Here is a 23,032-nt window from a genome sequence, read left to right on the forward strand (position 1 = left end):
ACTCTCTTTTTTCTGTGTACATTTCAGATTCTGAAACAATAGGCGTTAGGGGAGTAATAAAAAAGGGATACCTTAAAAAAGAAAAAAGAAATGAACTTAGAACTTTGGTCTGCTTTTGAAAGTCTATATAACCTGCCAACTTTCCATATATCTCTTTACAAGTTCATACACATGGAGACCACCCCTTATAATCTCTCTCTCTCTCTCTCTCTCTCTCTCTCTGTGTGTGTGTGTGTGTGTGTGTGTGTGTGTGTGTGAGAGAGAGAGAGAGAGAGAGAGAGAGAGAGAGAGAGAGAGAGAGCAATGGAGGTACTGGCTTTATTATTTATCCATTTAAATAATGTTTAGGGACATAGTAAGGGACGCAGGTGGTACTGTGGGTTAAACCACAGAGCCTAGGACTTGCCGATCAGAAGGTCGGCGGTTCGAATCCCCGTGATGGGGTGAGCTCCCGTTGCTCGGTCCCTGCTCCTGCCAACTTAGCAGTTCGAAAGCACGTCAAAGTGCAAGTAGATAAATAGGTACCGCTCCGGCAGGAAGGTAAACAGCATTTCCGTGCGCTGCTCTGGTTTGCCAGAAGTGGCTTAGTCATGCTGGCCACATGACCCGGAAGCTGTATGCCAGCTCCCTTGGCCAATAAAGCGAGATGAGCACCGTAACCCCAGAGTGGGTCACAACTGGACCTCATGGTCAGGGGTCCCTTTACCCTTTACCTTTAAGGTGCCTTACTATTGGTCAGACTATTGATCCGTCTACATCAATATTGTTTACACTGACTGACAGCAGCTCTCCAGGGTTTCAGGCAGGAATCTCTCTTAGCCCTACCTGGGATTGAACATGGAACCTTCTGCATGCAAAGCAGATGCTCTACCACTGAGTCACGGCCCTCCCTTATTCAACTTTTCAGCCCCCCAAAAAATACTCCCCAAAAGCTGCAGATCACACAAAAGACAGCCTGTGTCCTCAGGTTTTGCATTCTAAAAGGACATGACACAAAAGGAAAATGAATTCAGAGGGAGGAGGAAATAAACAAACTTGGGGGCAAAGTTCTTAGCTGCAATGACCAGCTGGGGTGGAAAAGTTCAAGGAGAAGAGGAGCCAAAAGTTGCTGCTTTCTCAGCTGTGCCAGTGGAGCAACCCTGCATCTTTTCTCTTCCCTCGTCTGCTGCAGTCTGATGGTTCTTTATAAACCAGCATTTCCCTGCTTGGCCTGTACATGTAGCCACCACAACTTGTGGTGGCCACATGTGTTGGACCCAAGTGTTGGTGCTGGTTCAAAACAAGTGGTTTGTCCACTCATTTTCCTTCGGCGGCCATGCACTCTTCCACATACGTTCATCTGGGGGCTGTCACATATAGGAACCAGGCCCATGCCAGATTTAACTCTCACGCTAGCAATCCATTTTCATAACAATTCTTGTTTCCCATCCCAAACAATGAGTTCTTCTGCTTCCTTCCAGCTATATGTTGCCTTCTGACAGTCCCGAAGGCCATTGCCTGCTTGAAATGACTGCAAATGAAAATCCTCCTGTACGTCGGGGGCTCTTTCTGCCACATCGGTTGACTCAGGTGAACTTGCAAATCCCAGCCCAAAGTCACACTGTAACCCAACTATTTCCATTTATCTCACAAGTCATTGGAAGCATGATTTATTAACTTCCCTTTTTATTATTAGATGGAGCAAACGTTGTTTCATTGCAACGACCATTTAGATGCAATCCTTTGGGTATGCTGCACATCCAATAGAAATTAGAGATAATACTCGTGTACATCTTCGGTTTATGTCAATGGGACTTGTGTTAGTGAACTGGTAGTTGTCTGGAGCAGCCTTATGTCACCCATACAGTCTCTGGATTACTTACATCAGCAGTAATCAACATGGCGGTGCCCTCCAGGTATTGTTGGACTACAAATCCCATCAGCCACAGCCAGCATGGCCCCATGGCCAAGCATAATGGGACATGGAGTTCAGCAATATCTGGAGATCAAGCTGTCATGAAGTTAGAATCCCAGGCACACCCATGGATGAAGCAGGAAACATTTGTACGCTTATGAGTACAAGATGAACCACGTTTCTGTGTCCTACTCCCTCAGTTTCCTTCATGAATAGAGTCTATAGGCAGTTGCAGTAAGGGCTGATTTATTTTTGTGTGTATACGCTTATTTATTGTGATCCTTTTCAGGTTACCTTTGGGCCAATATTCCTTGGGAATGTCCCAGATCACATTAAGATTCATCCGAGTTCTGGGTGGATTTATGGCTTCAGAGGCTGCATTAGGGAGTTCCAGGTGAACAACAAAGAACTCTTCATCATAGACGAAGCCTTGGGAGGAAGGAACATTGAGAACTGCAATGTCCCTGTTTGTGACTATCATCCATGCCGCAATGGTGGCACTTGCACCAGGTAGGCATCAGGTCCTTATGTTTTATATTTAAATTCCTTCGCTGCCTGATTAGCTTCCCTCATTAAATCATTGCACTGTGTGTGTGTGTGTTTGTGTGCATAGTTTGTTTGTTTTTTTGAGGCATTTTTAATCTGCTCTTCAATTAATTTACTACAAATGTTGTTTTTCTTCCATGTTTTTAATAGCCCTTGTGGGAGTAGAACTTGTCCCTTCTGGAAAAACAATTATATTGTTTGTTTGTTGATTTATCTGAAGCATTTTTAGCCCACTCTTCAGCTAGAAAGGCTTCCAGAGCAGCTTGCATGAGTTCAATAAAAGCAAGATAGCTTCCACTTACAAGACTTTGCCCAAAAGGAAAAATGGGATGGGGAGGGAAGAGGAAAACAAGAAAACTCAGGCACCACTTAATAGTTACATACCAGTAGTTGTTCTGATAATGGAAAGGAAGCCATTCAGGAATAGGAGGAGCCAAGTGCAGCTGGTTTCTTAGTGGAGCCAAAGGACTGATCCTGCTTCCAATTTCTCCCTCTGCCACAGTCAGGCAACAGTTGAGGGAGGGAGATGCCTAACAGGGCTGGTGCCTTCGTAGGGCAGAGCCCTGCGTCCAACTTCTCCCTCTGCTTCTATATGGGAGAAGAGACAATATTTCAAAAACAAAACAAAGACATCTACAACTGAAGCATGAAATACGAGGATTTCACATATTCCCGATGGAACTGAAATCAGGGAGTTGACTAAGGTGCTTCTCCCTTTAATGAACAGGAACTATTCTTTGATTCACATAGGCAGTGATAAAGTCTCTTCCTGTGAGATTAGAGATAATCCCAGTCCAAGATATTCCATCTGGGAGTTGCGGAAGGCACCGATCAGAGCAAAACTATGCAATGAACTTGAATGCAATCTATCCACCTCATTCACAATTCAATTTTTAAAAATGCATTTTAAAATAGTTGAGGGTTTTTAAAGGTTTTTGTTGATGGAGACCATAAAACATGTCAAGATGCTGATTTATTACAACAGCAGCAGCAAAACAACACCACAACTTAGAGCCTTGTTTAACAATCATGCTTGCCACATAAAGCAATTAAATAACCATTTTGACTCTGTGTACAAAACTGAAATAGTTCACAGTCATCTAAAATGCTGCCAGTCTTTTAACTTAAGCTGGTTTAATAGCAGTTACAAATATCTTTCTCTTCATTGCTTGGTGATACCGGAACATCGGAAAAGCCTTCCTAGAGATTTCATCTCTGAAAAACCACAGGCTGTTAAATAAGCAATTAAACCACAAGCTAGAAACTCAGATCTCGATTCCATAGTTTATGATAAGACTACTGGGAGATAAAGCCGAGTGCTGAAAGCTCTAATATTTTGCTTCACTGCAGGCGGAGGGCATTGAAGGCTAAGCCTCTTAGCACCAATATAGAAACATAGTGGCTGTGAATGACCGAAAGTTTGAGTTTCCAAGTTGCCTTCAAAGTACAGCGCAGGAATCCCATTCAAGAGCACCCCCATGCAGGAATCTCAGTTCCCATTAGTGCACATTCCCAATAGGAAAGAACAAACCTGAGAAAGCAACTGATTGTTTAAAGTGAGGGAATGAGATAATGCAGGGGATTCTCAAGTTTTCTTTTAAAGCGGGATTGACCAATTTGTCTCATGCTCTGTCACAAGGGACTAGGGCCCTGCAGGACTTGACATCTTTCTGCAGGGCCTGCAAGACAGAGCTGTTCCGCCAGGCCTTTGGTCAGGGTGCAGCCTGACTCCCTCCTTTGGCAATCTTTACAAAACTTTAGTTTATGGTTGCCATCAATTTTGATTTTAATTAATTTTTATAATGTTTTTATAATGTTGCACTACTTCAGTGTTGTTAGCCGCCCTGAGCCCGGTTTCGGCTGGGGAGGGCGGGATATAAATAAAATTTATTATTATTATTATTATTATTATTATTATTATTATTATTATTATACCAAGGGGTGCTTTAAGGGACGGGGGTGACGCTGTGGGTTAAACCACAGAGCCTAGGACTTGCCGATCAGAAGCTCAGCGGTTCGAATCCCCGCAACGGGGTGAGCTCCCATTGCTCGGTCCCTGCTCCTGCCAACCTAGCAGTTCAAAAGCACGTCAAAGTGCAAGTAGATAAACAGGTGGGAAGGTAAACAGTGTTTCTGTGCGCTGCTCTGATTCGCCGGAAGCGGCTTAGTCATGCTGGCCACATGACCCAGAAGCTGTCTGCGGACAAATGCCGGCTCCCTCGGCCAATAAAGCGAGATGAGTGCTGCAACCCCAGAGTCAGTCACTACTGGACCTAACAGTCAGGGGTCCCTTTACCTTTAAGGGCCGCTTTAGAGCCTAATAAACTACTGGGTGATAGCTGACATCAATGGAACCGGTGTACTGAACTGTAGGCTACAGCAGAGATGGAGGTGGCCCTCTCAGTGTTGCTGGACTGCAGCTCCCGTCCCCCCTGACCATTGGCCAAACTGGCTCGGACTGATGGGAGTTGCAGTCCAAAAGCACTGGGAAGGCCACAGGTTCTCCCATCCCCGTGTTAGTTTCCCCCACCCTGTGCATATCAGGTTTTATTGCCACTTCCCTATGATGGGTTTCTGTGTCCTATGTCTGTTGGCACTCCCAGTGACACAACAAGTTGCTGGAAACAGCAGGAGGAAAGAGTGCTCTTGTGCTTGTGTCCAGCTTGCATGTTCCTCACAGACAACTGGTTGGATGAGATTCTGGACAAGATGGGCTGTTGGCCTGATCCTGCAGGCTCTTCTTGGGTCCTGTGTAGCATTTCCATGCCAGCATGGAACTTCTCCATGTCATCCAGGAGTTCGCATGTGGCAAGGTGTATTCCCACATTGCATCAAGTTACAGAGGGTCACTGTAAAAAGCAGCTTTCTATGCGAGTAATGAAGGGACTGCAGTGGCTAGAGTATTGACTTTGGATTGGAAAGCCAGGCTGAAATCTTTGCTCAGGCTTAAAGCTCAACTTGGTTGAATGAGTAGCCAACTCTCAGATACCTGCCTCACAGCATCATGATGAGGATAAAATGTGGAGTGCCTTGAATGGTCAGGATGAAGAGTAGGATATGAATGTGGTAGGTGAGTAAGTGAGATTACCTTCCAGCTCTGTGAATCTATTCACATATATCACTCTCCCTCCTCCCTTAGTGCATGCCACTACATCAGTGATTTCCTCATTTGTGGCAAGCCATGGTTTGTTGTTACATCCGTATAGGCAAACTGTGATTTGCACTTGCCACCCAAAGTGGCATAAACATGTCAGTGACCCTGTGAGTACAATCCAGACCTGTTAAAATTTGTAGGATTGAAATGCTTTCAAGGTGCATTCTGTTCCTAGAGTAAGAATTTTAGCTCAGAGAAACTGTGTTTAGTCTGCCAGTTGAGTGGTCAAATCTCTTTGGACTCCTATGGTACAGAAGGTTCTTTTTTTAAAAGCAGAGAAGAGTGAGCAGATAATGTGCCACATTTTCATCAGGGTTTGGCAGGAATTAAAAGGCTATAGTGTTGTGGAAACAGCTCATAGAATTCCCATATCAATGATCGTGTCAAAAACACATTGGTAGTGGTTGATGAATAAATGTATTTCTGGCTGCTTAAAAGCTTGTCAAAATGTAAACATACATGAGCTTAGTTTTCGTAGTGCTGAGCAAAACCAGAAAGTTAATTACACCCATACACGGGTGTGCTTTCAACGTCCTGAACTATTCTCATAAGCAATTATTCTTACTGTTGTTGTTCGGCAAGTATTGGAACAGCAGATGGCTCCATTAATGTTAATCAATTAATTAAGACCGGAAAATCAAAGTCAATTAACAATAAATTTCAATAGAGAGTAGCTTATCTTCAGACTTCAGAACACTGTAAACAGTGTAATTATCAAAATCTCCTAGAAGACTGGTTTCCCAAGGATGAACTAGTGACCTTTCAAGTACAGCTTTCCTACAAAACAAATACCAATTTTTGTTCAAGAAGGAATGTGATAACGAAAAAAATACATTCCTTGCATTTGAAGAAAATGCTGCAGCTGTAAGGACATCCCGCACCCCACCCCACCCCACGTGCTATTTGTAAATATGAAGGTATTGCAAAGCCACTATACAAAGTCTCTAGTACTCTTTCCTTCCAAGAGAAAACTGACCTTGTAGCAGCTGCTGTTAGAAGTTCTCACTTGCTCAGGGACAATGTGAAACAGTGGGATGACATTTTTCCAGCACTCAAATCACACCGACATCTGTGGGCTCAAATTGGAATGTTGTTTTTTTTTTTTATTTCAATAAGTTAATTTAGGCACACTCCAGATTAGGCCTGAATAAACTCACAGAAGTTCAGCTTGATTCATATCCAGCCTAGGGGAGCTTCCAGCCCCACATCTGCCCATGAGACAAATGTCAGAGGCAACCATGGGAGCTTGTGGGTGGCGATGGGGCTTCCATTAGCCCGTAAAAATGTTTGGGGTCATCAGGGACTGCATTCTGCCATGGCACTGGGGATGGGGGAGAAACTTGATTATGTTCACATTTAAAGGTGAATCGGCGATATTTGAACTTTCTGAAATAAAATGCGAACACAGCTATCTTCGGAATGCACATGTCTCTCAATCTTGCAATGCAGCTCACCAGCCAAGTAAGGTGCACAAAAATGTATACACTAGGGTAAGATGTATGTAAAAATGTGTATATTCCTGACAATAACATGCCAAAAATGAATTATATTAGGGAAAGTTGCTTTGCAAAATGGTGTTTATTAGGCAAAGTTGCATACAAAAATACTAAAGCGCTGATGAATTTTCACAAGGGGTTGTTTTTGTTTTGTTGTTTTGGAGGGGGATGCAAATTGCCGCAGAGATTTGGAGAACTGAATTTAATATGGGGGGGGGATGAAAAACTGAGAGAACCAAAATTGACAGGTCCTTCCATCCCTTCCAGGCCCAACCTAAATGCTCCCAAGTTCACTAGGAACTCCAGGATATGGCTGTAGAAAGTACAAGTAGTGGTTAAATTTCCTGTAGGTTCTGGCAACCCTAGACATTGTGTACCATTGTTTTGTTTGTTTAGTCGTTTAGTCGTGTCCGACTCTTCGTGACCCCATGGACCAGAGCATGCCAGGCACTTCTGTCTTCCACTGCCTCCCGCAGTTTGGTCAGACTCATGTTTGTAGCTTTGAAGACACTATCCAACCATCTTGTCCTCTGTCGTCCCCTTCTCCTTGTGCCCTCCATCTTTCCCAACATCAGGGTCTTTTCCAGGGAGTCTTCTCTTCTCATGAGGTGGCCAAAGTATTGGAGCCTCAGCTTCACGATCTGTCCTTCCAGTGAGCACTCAGGGCTGATTTCCTTAAGAATGGATAGGTTTTATCTTCTTGCAGTCCATGGGACTCTCAAGAGTCTCCTCCAGCACCATAATTCAAAAGCATCAATTCTTCGGATGTCAGCCTTCTTTATGGTCCAGCTCTCACTTCCATACATCACTACTGGGAAAACCATAGCTTTTACTATACGAACCTTTGTTGGCAAGGTGATGTCTCTACTTTTTAAGATGCTGTCTAGGTTTGTCATTGCTTTCCTCCCAAGAAGCAGGCGTCTCTTAATTTTGTGGCTGCTGTCACCATCTGCAGTGATCATGGAGCCCAAGAAAGTAAAATTTCTCACTGCCTCCATTTCTTCCCCTTCTATTTGCCAGAGGTGATGGGCCCAGTGGCCATGATCTTCGTTTTTTTGATGTTGAGTTTCAGACCATATTTTGCGCTCTCCTCTTTCACCCTCAATAAAAGGTTCTTTAATTCCTCCTCACTTTCTGCCATCAAGGTTGTGTCATCTGCATATCTGATGCATATATTTCTTCCAGCAATCTTAATTCCGGCTAGGGATTCATCCAGCCCAGCCTTTCGCATGATGAATTCTCCATATAAGTTAAATAAACAGAGAGACAAAATACAGCCTTGTCGTACTCCTTTCCCAATTTTGAACCAATCAGTTGTTCCATATCCAGTTCTAACTGTAGCTTCTTGTCCCACATAGAGATTTCTCAGGAGACAGATGAGGTGATCAGGCACTCCCATTTCTTTAAGAACTTGTCATAGTTTGCTGTGGTCGACACAGTCAAAGGCTTTTGCATAGTCAATGAAGCAGAAGTAGATGTCTTTCTGGAACTCTCTAGCTTTCTCCATAATCCAGGGCATGTTTGCAGTTTGGTCTCTGGTTCCTCTGCCTCTTCTAAATCTAGCTTGCACCTCTGGGAGTTCTCGGTCCACATACTGCTTGAGCCTTCCTTGTAGAATTTTAAGCATTACCTTGCTAGCATGTGAAATGAGTGCAATTGTGCGGTAGTTGGAGCATTCTTTGGCACTGCCCTTCTTTGGGATTGGGATGTAGACTGATCTTCTCCAGTCCTCTGGCCACTGCTGAGTTTTCCAAACTTGCTGGCATATTGAGTGTAGCACCTTAACATCATCATCTTTTAAAATTTTAAATAGTTCAGCTGGCCTTGTTATTTGCAGTGCTTTCTAAGGCCCATTTGACTTCACTCTCCAGGATGTCTGGCTCAAGGTCAGCAACCACACTACCTGGGGTGCACGAGACATCCATATCTTTCTGGTATAATTCCTCTGTGTATTCTTGCCACCTCTTCTTGATGTCTTCTGCTTCTGTTAGGTCCTTACCACTTTTGTCCTTTATTATGGTAATCTTTGAACGAAATGTTCCTTTCATATCTCCAATTTTCTTGAACAGATCTCTGGTTCTTCCCATTCTGTTGCTTTCCTCTATTTCTTTGCATTGCTCGTTTAAGAAGGCCTTCTTGTCTCTCCTTGCTACTTTTTGGGAAATCTGCATTCAATTTCCTGTATCTTTCTCTATCTCCCTCGCATTTTGCTTGCCTTCTTTCCCCCGCTATTTGTAAGGCCTTATTGGACAGCCACTTTGCTTTCTTGCATTTCCTTTTCATTGGGATGGTTTTCGTTGCTGCCTCCTGTATAATGTTGCGAGCCTCCATCCATAGTTCTTCAGGCACTCTGTCCAGCAAATCTAAATCCTTAAACCTGTTCCTCACTTCCACTGTGTATTCATAAGGGATTTGATTTAGATTGTATCTTACCGGCCCAGTGGTTTTTCCTACTTTCTTCAGTTTAAGCTTGAATTTTGCTATAAGAAGCTGATGATCTGAGCCACAGTCAGCTCCAGGTCTTGTTTTTGCTGACTGTATAGAGCTTCTCCATCTTTGGCTGCAGAGAATATAATCAATCTGATTTCGATGCTGCCCATCTGGTGATGTCCATGTGTAGAGTCGTCTCTTGTGTTGTTGGAAAAGCGTGTTTGTGATCACCAGCTTGTTCTCTTGACAGAACTCTATTAGCCTTTACCCTGCTTCGTTTTGCTCTCCAAGGCCAAACTTGCCAGTTGTTCCTTTTATCTCTTGATTCCCTACTTTAGCATTCCAATCCCCTATAATGAGAAGAACATCCTTCTTTGGTGTCACTTCAATAAGGTGTTGTAAGTCTTCATAGAATTGGTCAATTTCAGTTTCTTCAGCACCAGTAGTTGGTGCATAAACTTAGATTACTGTTATGTTAAAAGGTCTGCCTTGGATTCGTATCAAGATCATTCTATCATTTTTGAGATCGCATCCCAGTAGAAGCTTTTGCCACTCTTTTGTTGACTATGATGGCCACTCCATTTCTTTTGCGGGTTTCTTGCCCACAGTAGTAGATATGATGGTCATCCAAACTGAATTTGCCCATTCCCGTCCATTTTAGTTCACTGATGCCCAGGATGTCAATATTTATTCTTGCCATCTCACTTTTGACCACATCCAACTTACCCAGGTTCATGGTTCTTATATTCCAGGTTCCTATGCAATATTTTTCTTTACAGCATTGGACTTTCCTTCGCTTCCAGACATATCCACAACTGAGCGTCCTTTCGGCTTTGGCCCATCTGCTTCATCAGCTCTGGATCTACTTGTACTTGTCCTCCACTCTTCCCCAGTAGCATGTTGGACGCCTTCCGACCTGAGGGGCTCATCTTCCAGTGTCATAACTTTTATATGCCTGTTGTCTTTGTCCATGGAGTTTTCTTGGCAGGGATACTGGAGTGGCTTGCCGGTTCCTCCTCCAGGTGGATCACGTTTGGTCAAAACTCTCCACTATGACCTATTCATCTTGGGTGCCCTGCTCGGCATAGTTCATAGCTTCCCTGAGTTCTTCAAGCCCCTTCGCCACGGCAAGGCAGTGATCCATGAAGGGGTGTGTACCATTATATAGGCCCTAATGGAATCTCCAACCACCATCCATGATACCTCCATGCCACTGCAACAAAGCATGTTTAGGTGGAAAGGAATGAGGCAACGGGAAACAGGATTTGTGGCAGACTGAGCCTATTATAAGCTGAGACAGAATTATGCATGGGGTTGGGCTTGTAATGCTTTTTTAAGCTCCCTTTTCTGAACCTTAGCAGCAGCATTAATTACTATATAATATTGCTGAGTTCATACAGTTCTTCCCCAGCAAGTAGAGCTGTTGTGATTTGGAATGCTATCTGGATCATGATGGCACAAGTGTGACGGGCGCCTATTGGAACGCCAGCACGATCGCTGATGGTGAGGGACACAAATCACATACCCATAGCATGTTATGCCAGTCTTGTGCCAGAACTTAGCTGGCGAAGAGGAGTTTTGCACCAGTGCCAAAGCAAACTGTGAGGAAAGCCTGAGCAGTTTTAGCAGTGACGTTGCGTCTTTTGACTTTGCCTTGACACTGGCTGCTGATGTGAAAGCACTGAGGAGCTGCTCAAGACTCTGCCTTGATAAAAATCAATTTCAGCTTCTCTGGGAGTCTCTTCTTTGAGGAATAAGCACTCCCCACACACACATGCACATGAACACTCGTCAACCAGCCCACAAAAAGATAGTGAGGGCAATAGCTAAAGCTATTCTCCCCACCCAAGGAGACTCCCTCCCCACCTATCACATGTAGAGTAGCTTCTGCCCTATCATATTTGGTTAGGGCTTGTAAGACAATTCTGCAAAGGCCGTACTCTGGCACCAGAGGCATGCTTTGAATTGATTGATTGTATAAGCCTTGATCTGAATTGATTGTCTTGCCTTTCCATTTCTACAAAGCTATTTTTTGCAGGTTAGCTAGCAGAGTTAACCTTTGCAATATTTACAGAGGTGGGAAATAAATAATTTGACTGTAACTGATGGAAGTACCTGGCATTGCAATCCTAAGCATATTTTCCAGGACAGAAACCTCACTGATCTCAGTGACACTTTATTAATGAATAAACTTCTACAGAACTGGACTGCACATGACACATTTGTACAGGCAGATTAAAACCCCACATTTTGCATAAGTCTAGGGAACAGAGCAAAGGACAACCCCCCCTCCCTGCACTTCTTATTTCTGTAGGATTCCTCTGTCAAGTTGAGCTTGTCCTATCTACAGCAATCATGAAAAGGAAGACATATTGTGTTCATTAAAACAAACAGCCGAAACCCTTCTAGGACATAAAAGTATACAAATAAAGTTCTAGCCTGCCTACATACCACCTTTGGGATTTTAATATTACAGTCCAAGGCATGTTTACTCACAAGTAAGTCCCACTGTATTCTATTAGTGTGCACCTAAATCACTTATCCCTCACTTAAAGGCACAAGGGCTACCATTATGGCATGTTGTTTGGTCTTCCCTTAAATGAGATAAAGAAATGACCTGATTCTTCAAGGTCACCTCCATACCGTCACTATTTGGTAGAAGGGATTTGGCATACTAGGCATGATGCATCCTGTTCATGCAAACACTCTCATTGGCACAATGAAACTTCCCCTTCCGTTCTTCTCTCCACCATCCCCCTCACACACAAAATCTGGGAATTTTCCTAACCTTCTGGAGCAGATTTCTGTTGATGGTGAGAGGAGCACTGAGAGAGGAGAAGGATGGGAGGTTCTATTGCACAAGCAGGACAACTTCATTGTATACAACTCAATGTGGGTTAAAGTGTTCCCTTGGTCTGATACAACAAACCTACCTTTTCTCTCCTCTTTTAAAATGACCTTTTGCAGTAAGGAAAGTGACAGGGAAATACACTAAAAAAGAGTAGGATTATGATTGCACAAACAAATCAGGATGGAGATTTCATAAACAGGTCATCTGGAGGGTCCTAACGGTTAAGCGGTTCAAATGTAAGCCAGGATTTAGTTTAGCTTCTAGGTACATTTGGGAATTTCTGAACTATAAGTTTCTAACACTATGCTACCAACAGAGCACCTCTGCTTTCCTTTGGTCTTAATTGAGCTTGCTAAGCACAATAAGGAAAAAGGCTTCCAATTAGGAAGGGAAAGTACCAACACTGTATATACTGTGATGCCTGAGAGATCTCTTTTCATGAGAATGAGGATCACTTTTGGAGTAGAACATATTTCAGTGGGGATAGAGAGCACAAATATTCTCCAAAGATGAGTCTTTATCCATTATTATTTGCCCAATTATCAACACTAATATTGCGTTCTCTGCTTTTCCAACGTTCGAAAATTCGCTTTGGGAGTCAAACTCTTTTACAATGCTTGCTCTGCAGAGGAGAGGGTGGCAAGCACTACAAGCCTTTAAGCTCTTCAAGCAGCAAATCAGATCTTTGCAAAATGCATAATTCTTCCCAATGTGTATGGCAATGGGGCCTTGGTGTAGTCAAAGAGCCGCTTACATTGTTTTTCTAACAGATTTCATTACCAATGCCCTTGCCAGTTGGCACATGTGAGCGATTAGCTTGGAATGTGAAGAAGCCTTTTGGACCTTCTGGGAGCCTCTTTATACAAATGAGATTTCTTCTTCAGTGAGTTGCGGGAAAGTCACCTAACTGTCATACAAATTGCAGGGCCAGATTGGGAAGGGGTGGGGAAGAAATATTAATATTATTGAATGTTGTCCAAGGAGTAGTTTGCAAAGGAGTCTGAGAACTGTAATGAAATTAAAATGACTGGATTGGTAAAGAGCCCATTGCAGGCAGTCTTTGCATCACACCTTTGCAGCAAGGTCAAACAAGCTGGTGTGTGGAGAGGAGAGAAAAGGCCCGTCTCCATCTGCCTCTCGCTTGACACAGATGCAAGTCATTTGCCCTGATCGATCCTTCTAGGCACAGGAGACCATTTTAACTTACATTCTATCTTCCCACCAAGGCTCTTCAAGGAAAAAGTGGCATTTTTAGCAGCACAGGTATCTTTGGAAACTCTTACACACACACAAACCTAATCTGACATTCTTTGGCTGGAGTACTGAATGGCAATTGCTGTAAGCATTCCAGTTACTTATCCATAAAGACTCGGGGCAGGCAGCAATGTAAAGAGCCCATTCCTGACATTCTGTTTCTCCTGGGAGAACTCAGTAGACATGGCTACATGAGCCAAATGATATTGCCAGTGATTTTGAGGGAGTCACTGCCTACCAAACCTTTCACCACTAATGGGAGCTACCAGAACAGTGTGGTTCTTGCAACATTTATAACACATGCAACATCCTTTGACATGGAGAAGGTTGGTGGCGTTAGGGCTCCTTTGGTCATTCCCAAGAGATCAGAAGCTGATATCGGGTCCCAAGCACATATGTTCCTTTTTCCCCCTGCCCTCAACATTAGAAAGTAGGAGGTTCTAAGAATTCATGTATTTTCCTCTTCAGTGATTTACTTCTGCCTGCAGTAGGGGAAGCATGTGCGGATCTTTCATTTATAGAGAGAGGACAATAGAGAGGATTGATTTGTTACATTAAGTACACAATCGCCACTTTCCCCAGCTTGGCAGCTTCCATATATTTTGGACTCCAGCTGTCATCAGTTCCAGCCAGCTTGGCCCGTGGTCAGGGATTATGGGAGATGTAGTCCAGAATACTGGAGCCCCCAAGGTTGAGGAAGTCTGCACTGTCATAGAGGCAAATATTATTGGTTATATTGTGCCGTGACATCATCAGTTTCCCAAGTGATTCCTGACTGGCTGCAGTCACAGCGAAGAACTCTGTTAAAACTTTTTTATTTTATTTTCTTTTTAAAGTAGGAGTGAAAGTAAAATGAAATTGGTGCCAAAATACATCAAATTGAGGAACAATGACTGTGAACAGGTGCAAAAGCAGTATATATTTGTAGACCTTTTCACCTCCACCTCCAATATAGCAACTTTTGAATTGAAAACAGAGTTGAAAAGCCAGCAGAACATTATCACAGCCAGTATCCAACAAATGACCCTGCCATACATTTCAATATTTCACAGATGGAAATAGGCACCATTGTAAATTTGCAGCATTTATTCCCATACCATGCGTCACCAGCTGAGTCCTCTTCTCCCATCACAGATTGCTGATGACTCTTCTCCACTTGCTGTGTGTTGCATTCATTTACTCTGCAATAACCTGTCCCTCATTTTTGTACCAGGATGATGAGAACAAGAGAGAAAAGAGAATATTTTAATAGAATGTACAATCTCCCAATGGATCTGAAAATACTTTTTTATAAAGCAGTTGCAACACAAACACATTCAGCAGTATTTTCAATCTGGCTAGAAAGGTACAAAGGTGGAGGGAAAGGAAGAAATATACAGTGGTACCTCAGGTTAAGTACTTAATTCATTCTGGAGGTCCATTCTTAACCTGAAACTGTTCTTAACCTGAAGCACCACTTTAGCTAATGGGGCCTCCTGCTGCCGCCGTGCCGCCAGAGCATGATTTCTGTTCTCATCCTGAAGCAAAGTTCTTAACCTGAAGCACTATTTCTGGGTTAGCGGAGTATGTAACCTGAAGCGTATGTAACCTGAAGCATATGTAACCCGAGGTACCACTGTACTGGCATTCTGTGTGCATACACATTCATTTTACACATGTGCACGGTAGATCTCTATCCTTTACACTACCCCAATATTTTGAAACCTATGGTACACACATAAATATTGCTTTCAGCTCTGTCTTGCCTTGTTTGACCCCATACAACAGGGTGGAAAAACTTGTGGCCTTTCAGGTGTTGTTAATGCTGTAGCTCGCATTATGCCTAATCATTGGCTAGGCTGGATGTGGCTAATGTACCCCAACAATATCTGGAGGGCTACAGGTTCCCTATTCCTGATGGATGATAAGTTCTTGGGAGTAATGGCATGTATCAAGATTCACACAGCACTGTTCAGATTAGGCTTGACGTGGCAGGCTCAGATGCAGGAGGAGGAAATGGATGAAACAGAGGGGAACCAACCTGAGTTGGAAGAGGGGAAACTCTCCTGTCCACCCTAGCTTCAGTCACATGGGAAGAGAGAGCAGGGGTGCCAGCCCCAACTTTCCTGTGGAATGGAGAGCCTCAGTGGAGGCTGGGGAGGGCTTAGAGCAGTCAGCCGGGAGAAGCAGAACTGGAGGTGGCAACAACAACAACTGAGTAGGAGGGTGCAGTCTTGCCACCCACCTCATTCTCACAAGGCAAGCAAGTCTTGTGAGTGAGCGTATCAGGTGGGCTGTGGAAACTTATTGGGACATTTTCATTGTTTCCATCCCATTCTGAACTTCTTGCACTGCTCTTTAACTCCTGAAACATGACCCATGAGCCTTGCATCTGCTGCTGAGCCTTACCGTCATGTGCCTGAATAAGGGTGTTTTTTGGTCAAAGTAAGAGCCACAGCTTGCGTGCCTTGGAGCCAGAGTCAGGACAGCCTGTCTCAGTACTTTAAATATCTGAATACTTCCCTGAGAGGTAGGAGAGAACATGAATGTAATTAACAATAACAGCAGGCATCCAAATGATTTCTACCAGCTTTTCATGAAGATCACTGAAAATGTATTTTGTCTGGGGAATTCTGAATTGTCATTTTCAGTGTATATGACCCAGAGAGAGAAAGAAAAGGCTATGAGAACCATTTGGACAAAGTAGGACATCTGCATGCACATACTATAATGTAAAGCCTCTATCCTCCATTTTGTAAGTTTTGATACTAATTTTGTCTTCCTTTCAAGTAAAGCTATCATATTTTTCACGTTTTAAATGGATGGGTTATCAAGTCTTAATGATGTCAGGCTTTAATTGCTTTGCGGTTGCATCCTCTTAGTGAGCTAATGCAATAAATAATATTGAAATCTAATTTTAGAAATAATGTTTTGTGAAATGGAAGAATGCAAAGCGATAAATTTTTGTTTTATTTCTTTTATGAGCTTTGTATGTCGGTATATAGATCTATAGCGCCATGGTTTATGCCAGTTCGAGACTCCAAGCTAAATTATAAAGTCTGCTTTCAGCTCCAACAAATCTTCCCAGGACTGTGCTGCATTTTACTTAATATCAAGGACAAGTGGATTCTGTGTGTACAATAGCATGATTTGTTTATCGTGCACAGCTAAAGACAAGGCACGGACTGAGCAATATTTTTTACCTAAAAGCAGTTTTCCTATAAAACCAAACTCCTCCAAAAGACGAAGCTTGTCAAAATTTCCTGACTATGATTTAGGTCAAAACAGTGCTTTAAAACACTCTGAATTGACGCAGGAGGGTAGTTGTCCTTGAACAGTTATTTGATCTGCTTCCTATGCACAGAGCTGAAAGTACAGTATCGTGATTTGATAGAAACAAGTGTAGCATCCTCAAGGCATGAACTCATCTTGCTAAGTACAACTGGAAAGTGTAAAACAGGCAAGCTGTGGATGAGATTGTGACTTGGAAGGATGGAGGAGCCTAGTTTGCAGTGTCATAGTGGGGTTAAACTTGGAGGAGATGGATGAGTAGCTGGCTGAGCTGGTGGGCTCCATAAACAGGGGTGCTGAAGGAAGTCCTACATTTGAAGCAAACCAAATACAGTGGCACCTCAGGCTAAGTAATTAATTCATTCTGGAGGTCTATTCTTAACCTGAAACTGTTCTTAACCTGAAGCACTACTTTAGCTAATGGGGCCTCCTGCTGCCACTGCACCGCCGGAGCATGATTTCTGTTCTCATCCAGAGGTAAAGTTCTTAACCTGAGGTACTATTTCAGGGTTAGCAGAGTCTGTAACCTGAAACGTATGTAACCTGAAGCATCTGTAACCCGAGGTACCACTGTACTGGCTTGCTAAAGGGGTTGTAGAGATTGCTGAGCCTATGCTGAGCCTATGGGCTATGCTGTTGAACCTTATTTAATCATTTTAGTATTTTTTCTTATTTTTACCCCACCCAATAAGATTGTGAGCCATCATTGCAAATATAATTTTTATCACCAGTTCTGAACTATGCATTTTATCCAGGACTGATATCAGCCTTCCATTACTGGCTTAGTCTTTCTCCTGCTCCTCCACCTCCTGCTTCCCTGCTTGCCAGAAACATTTCAAGCATTAAAGGAGGGCTCAGGTAAACAAGAGGAGAGAGAGAAGCAGAATGAAGATTCTACTTGGCTGATATGTCAAGGCAAGCACTCAATAGATGCTCCCACTGGTGGAAGTGGGGAGGTTTTTCCTCTGCAGCCACACCCAAAGAAAAATATGTTAGAAGGGATTGATGGACCCTCTAGAACAGGGTTTCCCAAATGTGGGTCTCTAGCTGATTTTGGACTATAATTCCCATCATCCCTGACCACTGGTCCTGCTAGCTAGGGATGATGGGAGTTGTAGTCCCAAAAAAGCTGGAGATCCAAGTTTGGGAAACTCCGCTCTAGAAAAAGTTGGTTGGTAGAGATGTTTAATACCCACCCCCTTTTCTTCCAGTGCAGCCTAAATTTTAATGACACCTGTAGTTTATGACTAGCACAGTGGGGGAGCCTGTAGCCTAGGTTTATTTTATTGATTCCTTGGAATTTTGTGAGAAAACACTGCATCTCTGAAGAGCAGCCTTTGAATGCTTGGCTGGTAAAAGAGCTGGCATGAAAGTCCTTTTGCCACAGAACAGGACACCTCCATGATTAATTTGGGCAAAGAGGTTGCCATCATTTTGTGATATTTAAATAAAAATAGCATTGTCAATAAAATAATCCCCCCTCTCCGAGTGCATTTTCCACATAAAACTGGTTTCAGAATGTCAGAAACACTGCAAAGTTTAAATTCCTTAGGTGAGCAAGGAACAGTCTGCAGATCATCTGTATTTCAGGCTGGCATCTGAAATAATTCAAGGCTTACCGGAGGAAAACTCCTGCTGTGCCGTGGGCTGTTTGGCCGCTTGACACCTATTTGAGAGGGCTCCGGATGTTTCTGGTTTCCTCTGCCAGTCTATCCAAAGAGTCTGTACCACGGCAGTTCAAAAGGAAGGAGGGAAATCAGAAAAAACTATTTTCTTTTTTTTTCCCAAGTGAATTTTTATTGTTTTCCTTGCATATTCTTTTCCAACAAATTGTAATAGCACCATACATTACCTTTGACTCTGCCAAGTCGCGACCCCCCTCCCTCCCCACAACTGGTATATTTATCCTCTTTCCATCACGCACATCATTCTCATATTAGTACTATTATACTTTGGAGGTATTATGTCAATCCTGCTAGTGTCTTGACCTCTTTACAATTCTTCTTTAAATATTCAATAAATTTACTCCAGTTATTTTCTCCCTGGTCCCGGATCCTCCCTGACAGTTTGGCAAGTTCTGCATATTCTGTCAACTTCGCCTGCCACTCCTGAATACTTGATATATCTTGTACTTTCCATCTTTGGGCCAGAAGGGTCCTCGCGGCAGCTGTAGCATACATGAACAAATTTTGATCTTCTATTTTAATTTCTGTTCCTATTAAGCCTAATAGACACGCTTCCGGTCTTTTGGGGAAAGTATATCTAAATATTTTTTTGAGTTCATTATAAATTGATTCCCAATTTTTTTTTACCTTATCACAGGTCCACCACATATGGAAATAGTCCCCATCTGCCTTTCTACATTTCCAACATTTTCTTTCTTTTTTCCTATACATTTTAGCTAATTTTACTGGCGTCAAATGCCATCTATACATCATTTTTAGCAAGTTTTCCTTTAAAGCCATGCATCCTGTAAATCTCAAACCCTCCTTCCATAATCTTTTCCACGCATCCAATTCAATGTTATGCCCAATATCAATTGCCCATTTTATCATTGATTCCTTTACTTCTTCGTCTTTTGTATACCATTCTAGCAATAAACTATACATTCTTGATAAAATTTTATCTTTACAGTCTATTAACTCGATTTGGAATTTCGATTTTTTATTTTCGAACCCATTTCTCTTTTTATCTTCCTTTAATAAGTCACTGATCTGGTGGTATTGCAGCCACCCTGTTAACATCTTTTCAATTTGGTCATATGGTTTGAGCTTTATCCCTTGGTCTGTTTTCTAGTAATATCCTCATATGTTACTCTTTCCCCTTCAATGTTTACTTTTTTTGTTGTCAACACCTCAATTGGTGATATCCACCACGGTGTCTTTCTTTCCAGGAGGTTTTTATTCCGATCCCATACTTCATATAAAGATTTCCTAATCACATGGTTTAGAAAACCTTTATGTACCTTTACTTTGTTGTACCATAGGTACGAATGCCAACCGTATCTATTGTCGTGGCCCTCTAGATCTAATAGGTCAGTGTTTTCTAAAGTCAGCCAATCTTTTAACCATACCAAGCACGAAGCTTCATAATATAAAGTCAGGTCTGGTAAATCAAAACCTCCTCTCTCTTTCTTATCTACTAGTATCTTCATTTTTATCCTTGGCCTTTTCCCCTGCCAGACAAATTTCGCTAAAATTTTTTGCCTGCCAATCCTTAAATTGTCTTATCCCTTTTACCACTGGTATTGCTTGAAATAAAAATAACAGTCTAGGTAGTATATTCATTTTTATCACAGAGATTCTGCCTAATAATGACAATTTTAGTCTGCTCCATATATCCATATCTTTCTTAATTTCTTTCCATACCACCTCATAGTTGTCCTTGTACAGGTTTATATTTTTTGTTGTCATCCAAATTCCTAAATATTTTATTTTTTTAGCTATTGCGATTCCTGAGTCTACTTGTAATTCTTCCATCTCTTCTTTCTTCAGATTTTTTGCTAGCATTTTCGTCTTGTTTTTGTTGAGTTTAAACCCTGATACCTTCCCAAACTCTTCCATTCTTTTTATTGCCTCTTTCACACTTTGTCTTGGTTCTTCCAACGTTAAGACTAGATCATCTGCGAAGGCTCTTAACTTAAATTCTTTTCGCCCCACCTTAATGCCTCTGACTTCTGATGATTCTCTTAGCTTCTTGTTCAAGACCTCTAGGACTGTAATAAATAGCAAGGGAGACAAAGGACATCCCTGCCTAGTACCTTTAGTTATCTCAAAGTTATCTGATATGTTGTTATTAATTATTAACTTTGCTTTTTGGTCCAAATAAATCGTGTCAATACCTCTCAAAAAATTTTCACCAATTCCTAATACTTTTAAGTTTTCTTTCATGAAATGCCAAGAAACATTATCAAACGCTTTTTCCACGTCTATGAACATTAGTACTGCCTGTTTCTCATTTCTGACTTCAAGGTATTCAATTATATTTATCAGGTTTCTTACGTTGTCCCTTAGTTGCCTCCCCGGCAGAAGGCCTGTTTGGTCCTTGTGTATCACCTTATTTAACACCATTTTTAGTCTATTCGCCAGTATATCCGCAAATAGCTTATAGTCGTTATTCAATAACGAAATTGGTCTGAAATTCTTACATCTAATATATCCACCTCTTTCTTCGGGATCAGTGTAATATAGGCTTCTTTCCAGGTGTTTGGCATCTTTCCTTCTCTTAAGACTTTATTCATTACTTCACTTAGAACAGGTGTCAGGTATTGCGATAGTGTTTTATAATACTTTGCTGAGATACCGTCCAGTCCTGGGGCCTTCCCTATTTTCATTCTTTTTATTGCCTTCGTGACCTCTTGTTCTGTTATCTCCTGGTTAAGCATTCTTTTTTCTTCTTCTGAGATTTGATGCAATTTATGGTCATGGATATACTTTTCTATTCTCTTATTGTCTTCTTTATCTTTCCTATAAAGATCTCTATAGAATCTCTGAAATACTTTTCTAATTTCTTTCGGGTCCTCAATCATTTTATCCCCATCTTTTATTTTACAAATTGTGTTCTGTTTTTGTCTGGCTTTTATTTGCCATGCCAAGAATCTCCCAACTTTGTTGGCCGACTCAAAAATTTTTTGTCTCATGGCTTTTATTTTCCATTCGATCTCCTGTCCCACCACCATGGAGAACTGAGACTGCAACATTTTTATATTTCGTTTTATTATTTCATCTTTAGGTTTTGTTATTAGCTGTTTTTCGTTCTCCATGAGCTGGGACAGGATCTCTTCTTTCTTCTTCTCTCTCCCTCTTTTCTGGAAGCTGTTTTTTTGAATCAGGAAACCCCTTATCACCACTTTGCTCGCGTCCCAGACTGTTTCAATTGGTGTTTCTTTGTTTAGATTCCATTTAAAATAGTCTGTTATTGTCTCTTTTGCAGTTTCCACTACTCTCTGGTCATTAAATAAGCTCTCATTCATTCTCCATCTATGTGTAGAAGGGTCCTTTCCTTTTAATTCCATATATAGCGGATTATGATCTGACAAGGTTCTTGGGAGGATTTCAATTCTAGTTACTCTCGGTGTTAGAATCTTAGAAACCCAGATCTGATCTATTCTGCTGAAGCTTTGGTTTGGTTCAGAGTGAAATGAAAATTGTCTTACTGTTGGATTCCTTAATCTCCAAATGTCAATTACTCCCAATGTATTGGCCATATCAAAGAAGGCCTTCAGCAGTTTACCACCACTCCATTAAAATCTCCCAGTAGTATCAATTTCTGATCTAAATACTCTAACATTATTTCATTCAACTTTGTATAAAATTCAGCTTTCTTATCGTTTGGTGCATAGATCCCCACAATCAGCCATTTTTCCCCTTGAAACCCAATTTGTACAATCAATATTCTTCCCTCATCCTCCTTAAAAATTAATTTTGGATCATGCTTCTCTTTTACATATATTACCACACCTCTCTTTTTGTTTGAATCTGACGCGATAAACTCTTGGTCCAGTTTTTTATTACTTAAAATTCTTTTATGCTTTTTTGCTACATATGTTTCTTGCAGGCATATGATATCTAGGTTTCGTTTAATCAAAACATGGTTAACTTTTCATCTCTTATTTAAATTGTTCATCCCATTGACATTCCAGGAAAATACTTTCAGGTTCATTATTTCTTTTATCTAAGAGTTCCCACTCAGTTGCGCTAAGTTTACTGTTCTTTGTTTTCTTCTTCTGATTCTTCTCTCTCTTCTTCTTGTTCCTCCTCTTCTTCCTGTTGTTCTTCTTTCTCCTTTTCCTTTCCTTCCTCTTTCTGGTCCTGTCTTGGTTTTATTTTCCCTGTCCTCCCTAACTCTTTGTTGTATCTTCTGGAGAATTTTTCTAACTCTTGGGGGCTAGTTAGTTTGAATATTTTATCTTTAAAGTAAAAGAAAATTCCTTATGGGAATTCCCATCTATGCTGAATTCCATTCCTTTTCAGTAGACTCACCATTTGTTTATAAATTCCCCTTCATTTCAGAAACCTGGCAGGGATCTCCCTAAAAATCAAGATTTTCACTCCATCTATGCATAGATTTTTGTTGTAATTCAGTCTCAGTATTTCATTTCTTATGTCCAATGAGTTAAACATGACTAGAACATCTCC

At 41.8% G+C, this 23,032-nt stretch overlaps 1 protein-coding gene across 4 annotated transcripts in view; it reads left to right on the forward strand.

The window, feature by feature from the left end:
* Window positions 1–23,032, forward strand: part of EYS (eyes shut homolog) — a 490,906-nt gene that overhangs the window by 403,514 nt on the left and 64,360 nt on the right. For all 4 annotated transcript variants that reach the window (XM_079970286.1, XM_079970287.1, XM_079970288.1 and 1 more), the window contains 2 exons: window positions 1,461–1,569; window positions 2,184–2,404. In XM_079970286.1, coding sequence (XP_079826412.1) covers window positions 1,461–1,569; window positions 2,184–2,404 — 330 coding nt within the window. The remainder of the gene's footprint in view (window positions 1–1,460; window positions 1,570–2,183; window positions 2,405–23,032) is intronic.

The sequence above is a fragment of the Podarcis cretensis genome (assembly GCF_951804945.1).
Source record: "Podarcis cretensis genome assembly, chromosome: 3".
Classification (NCBI taxonomy): Eukaryota; Metazoa; Chordata; class Lepidosauria; order Squamata; family Lacertidae; genus Podarcis; species Podarcis cretensis.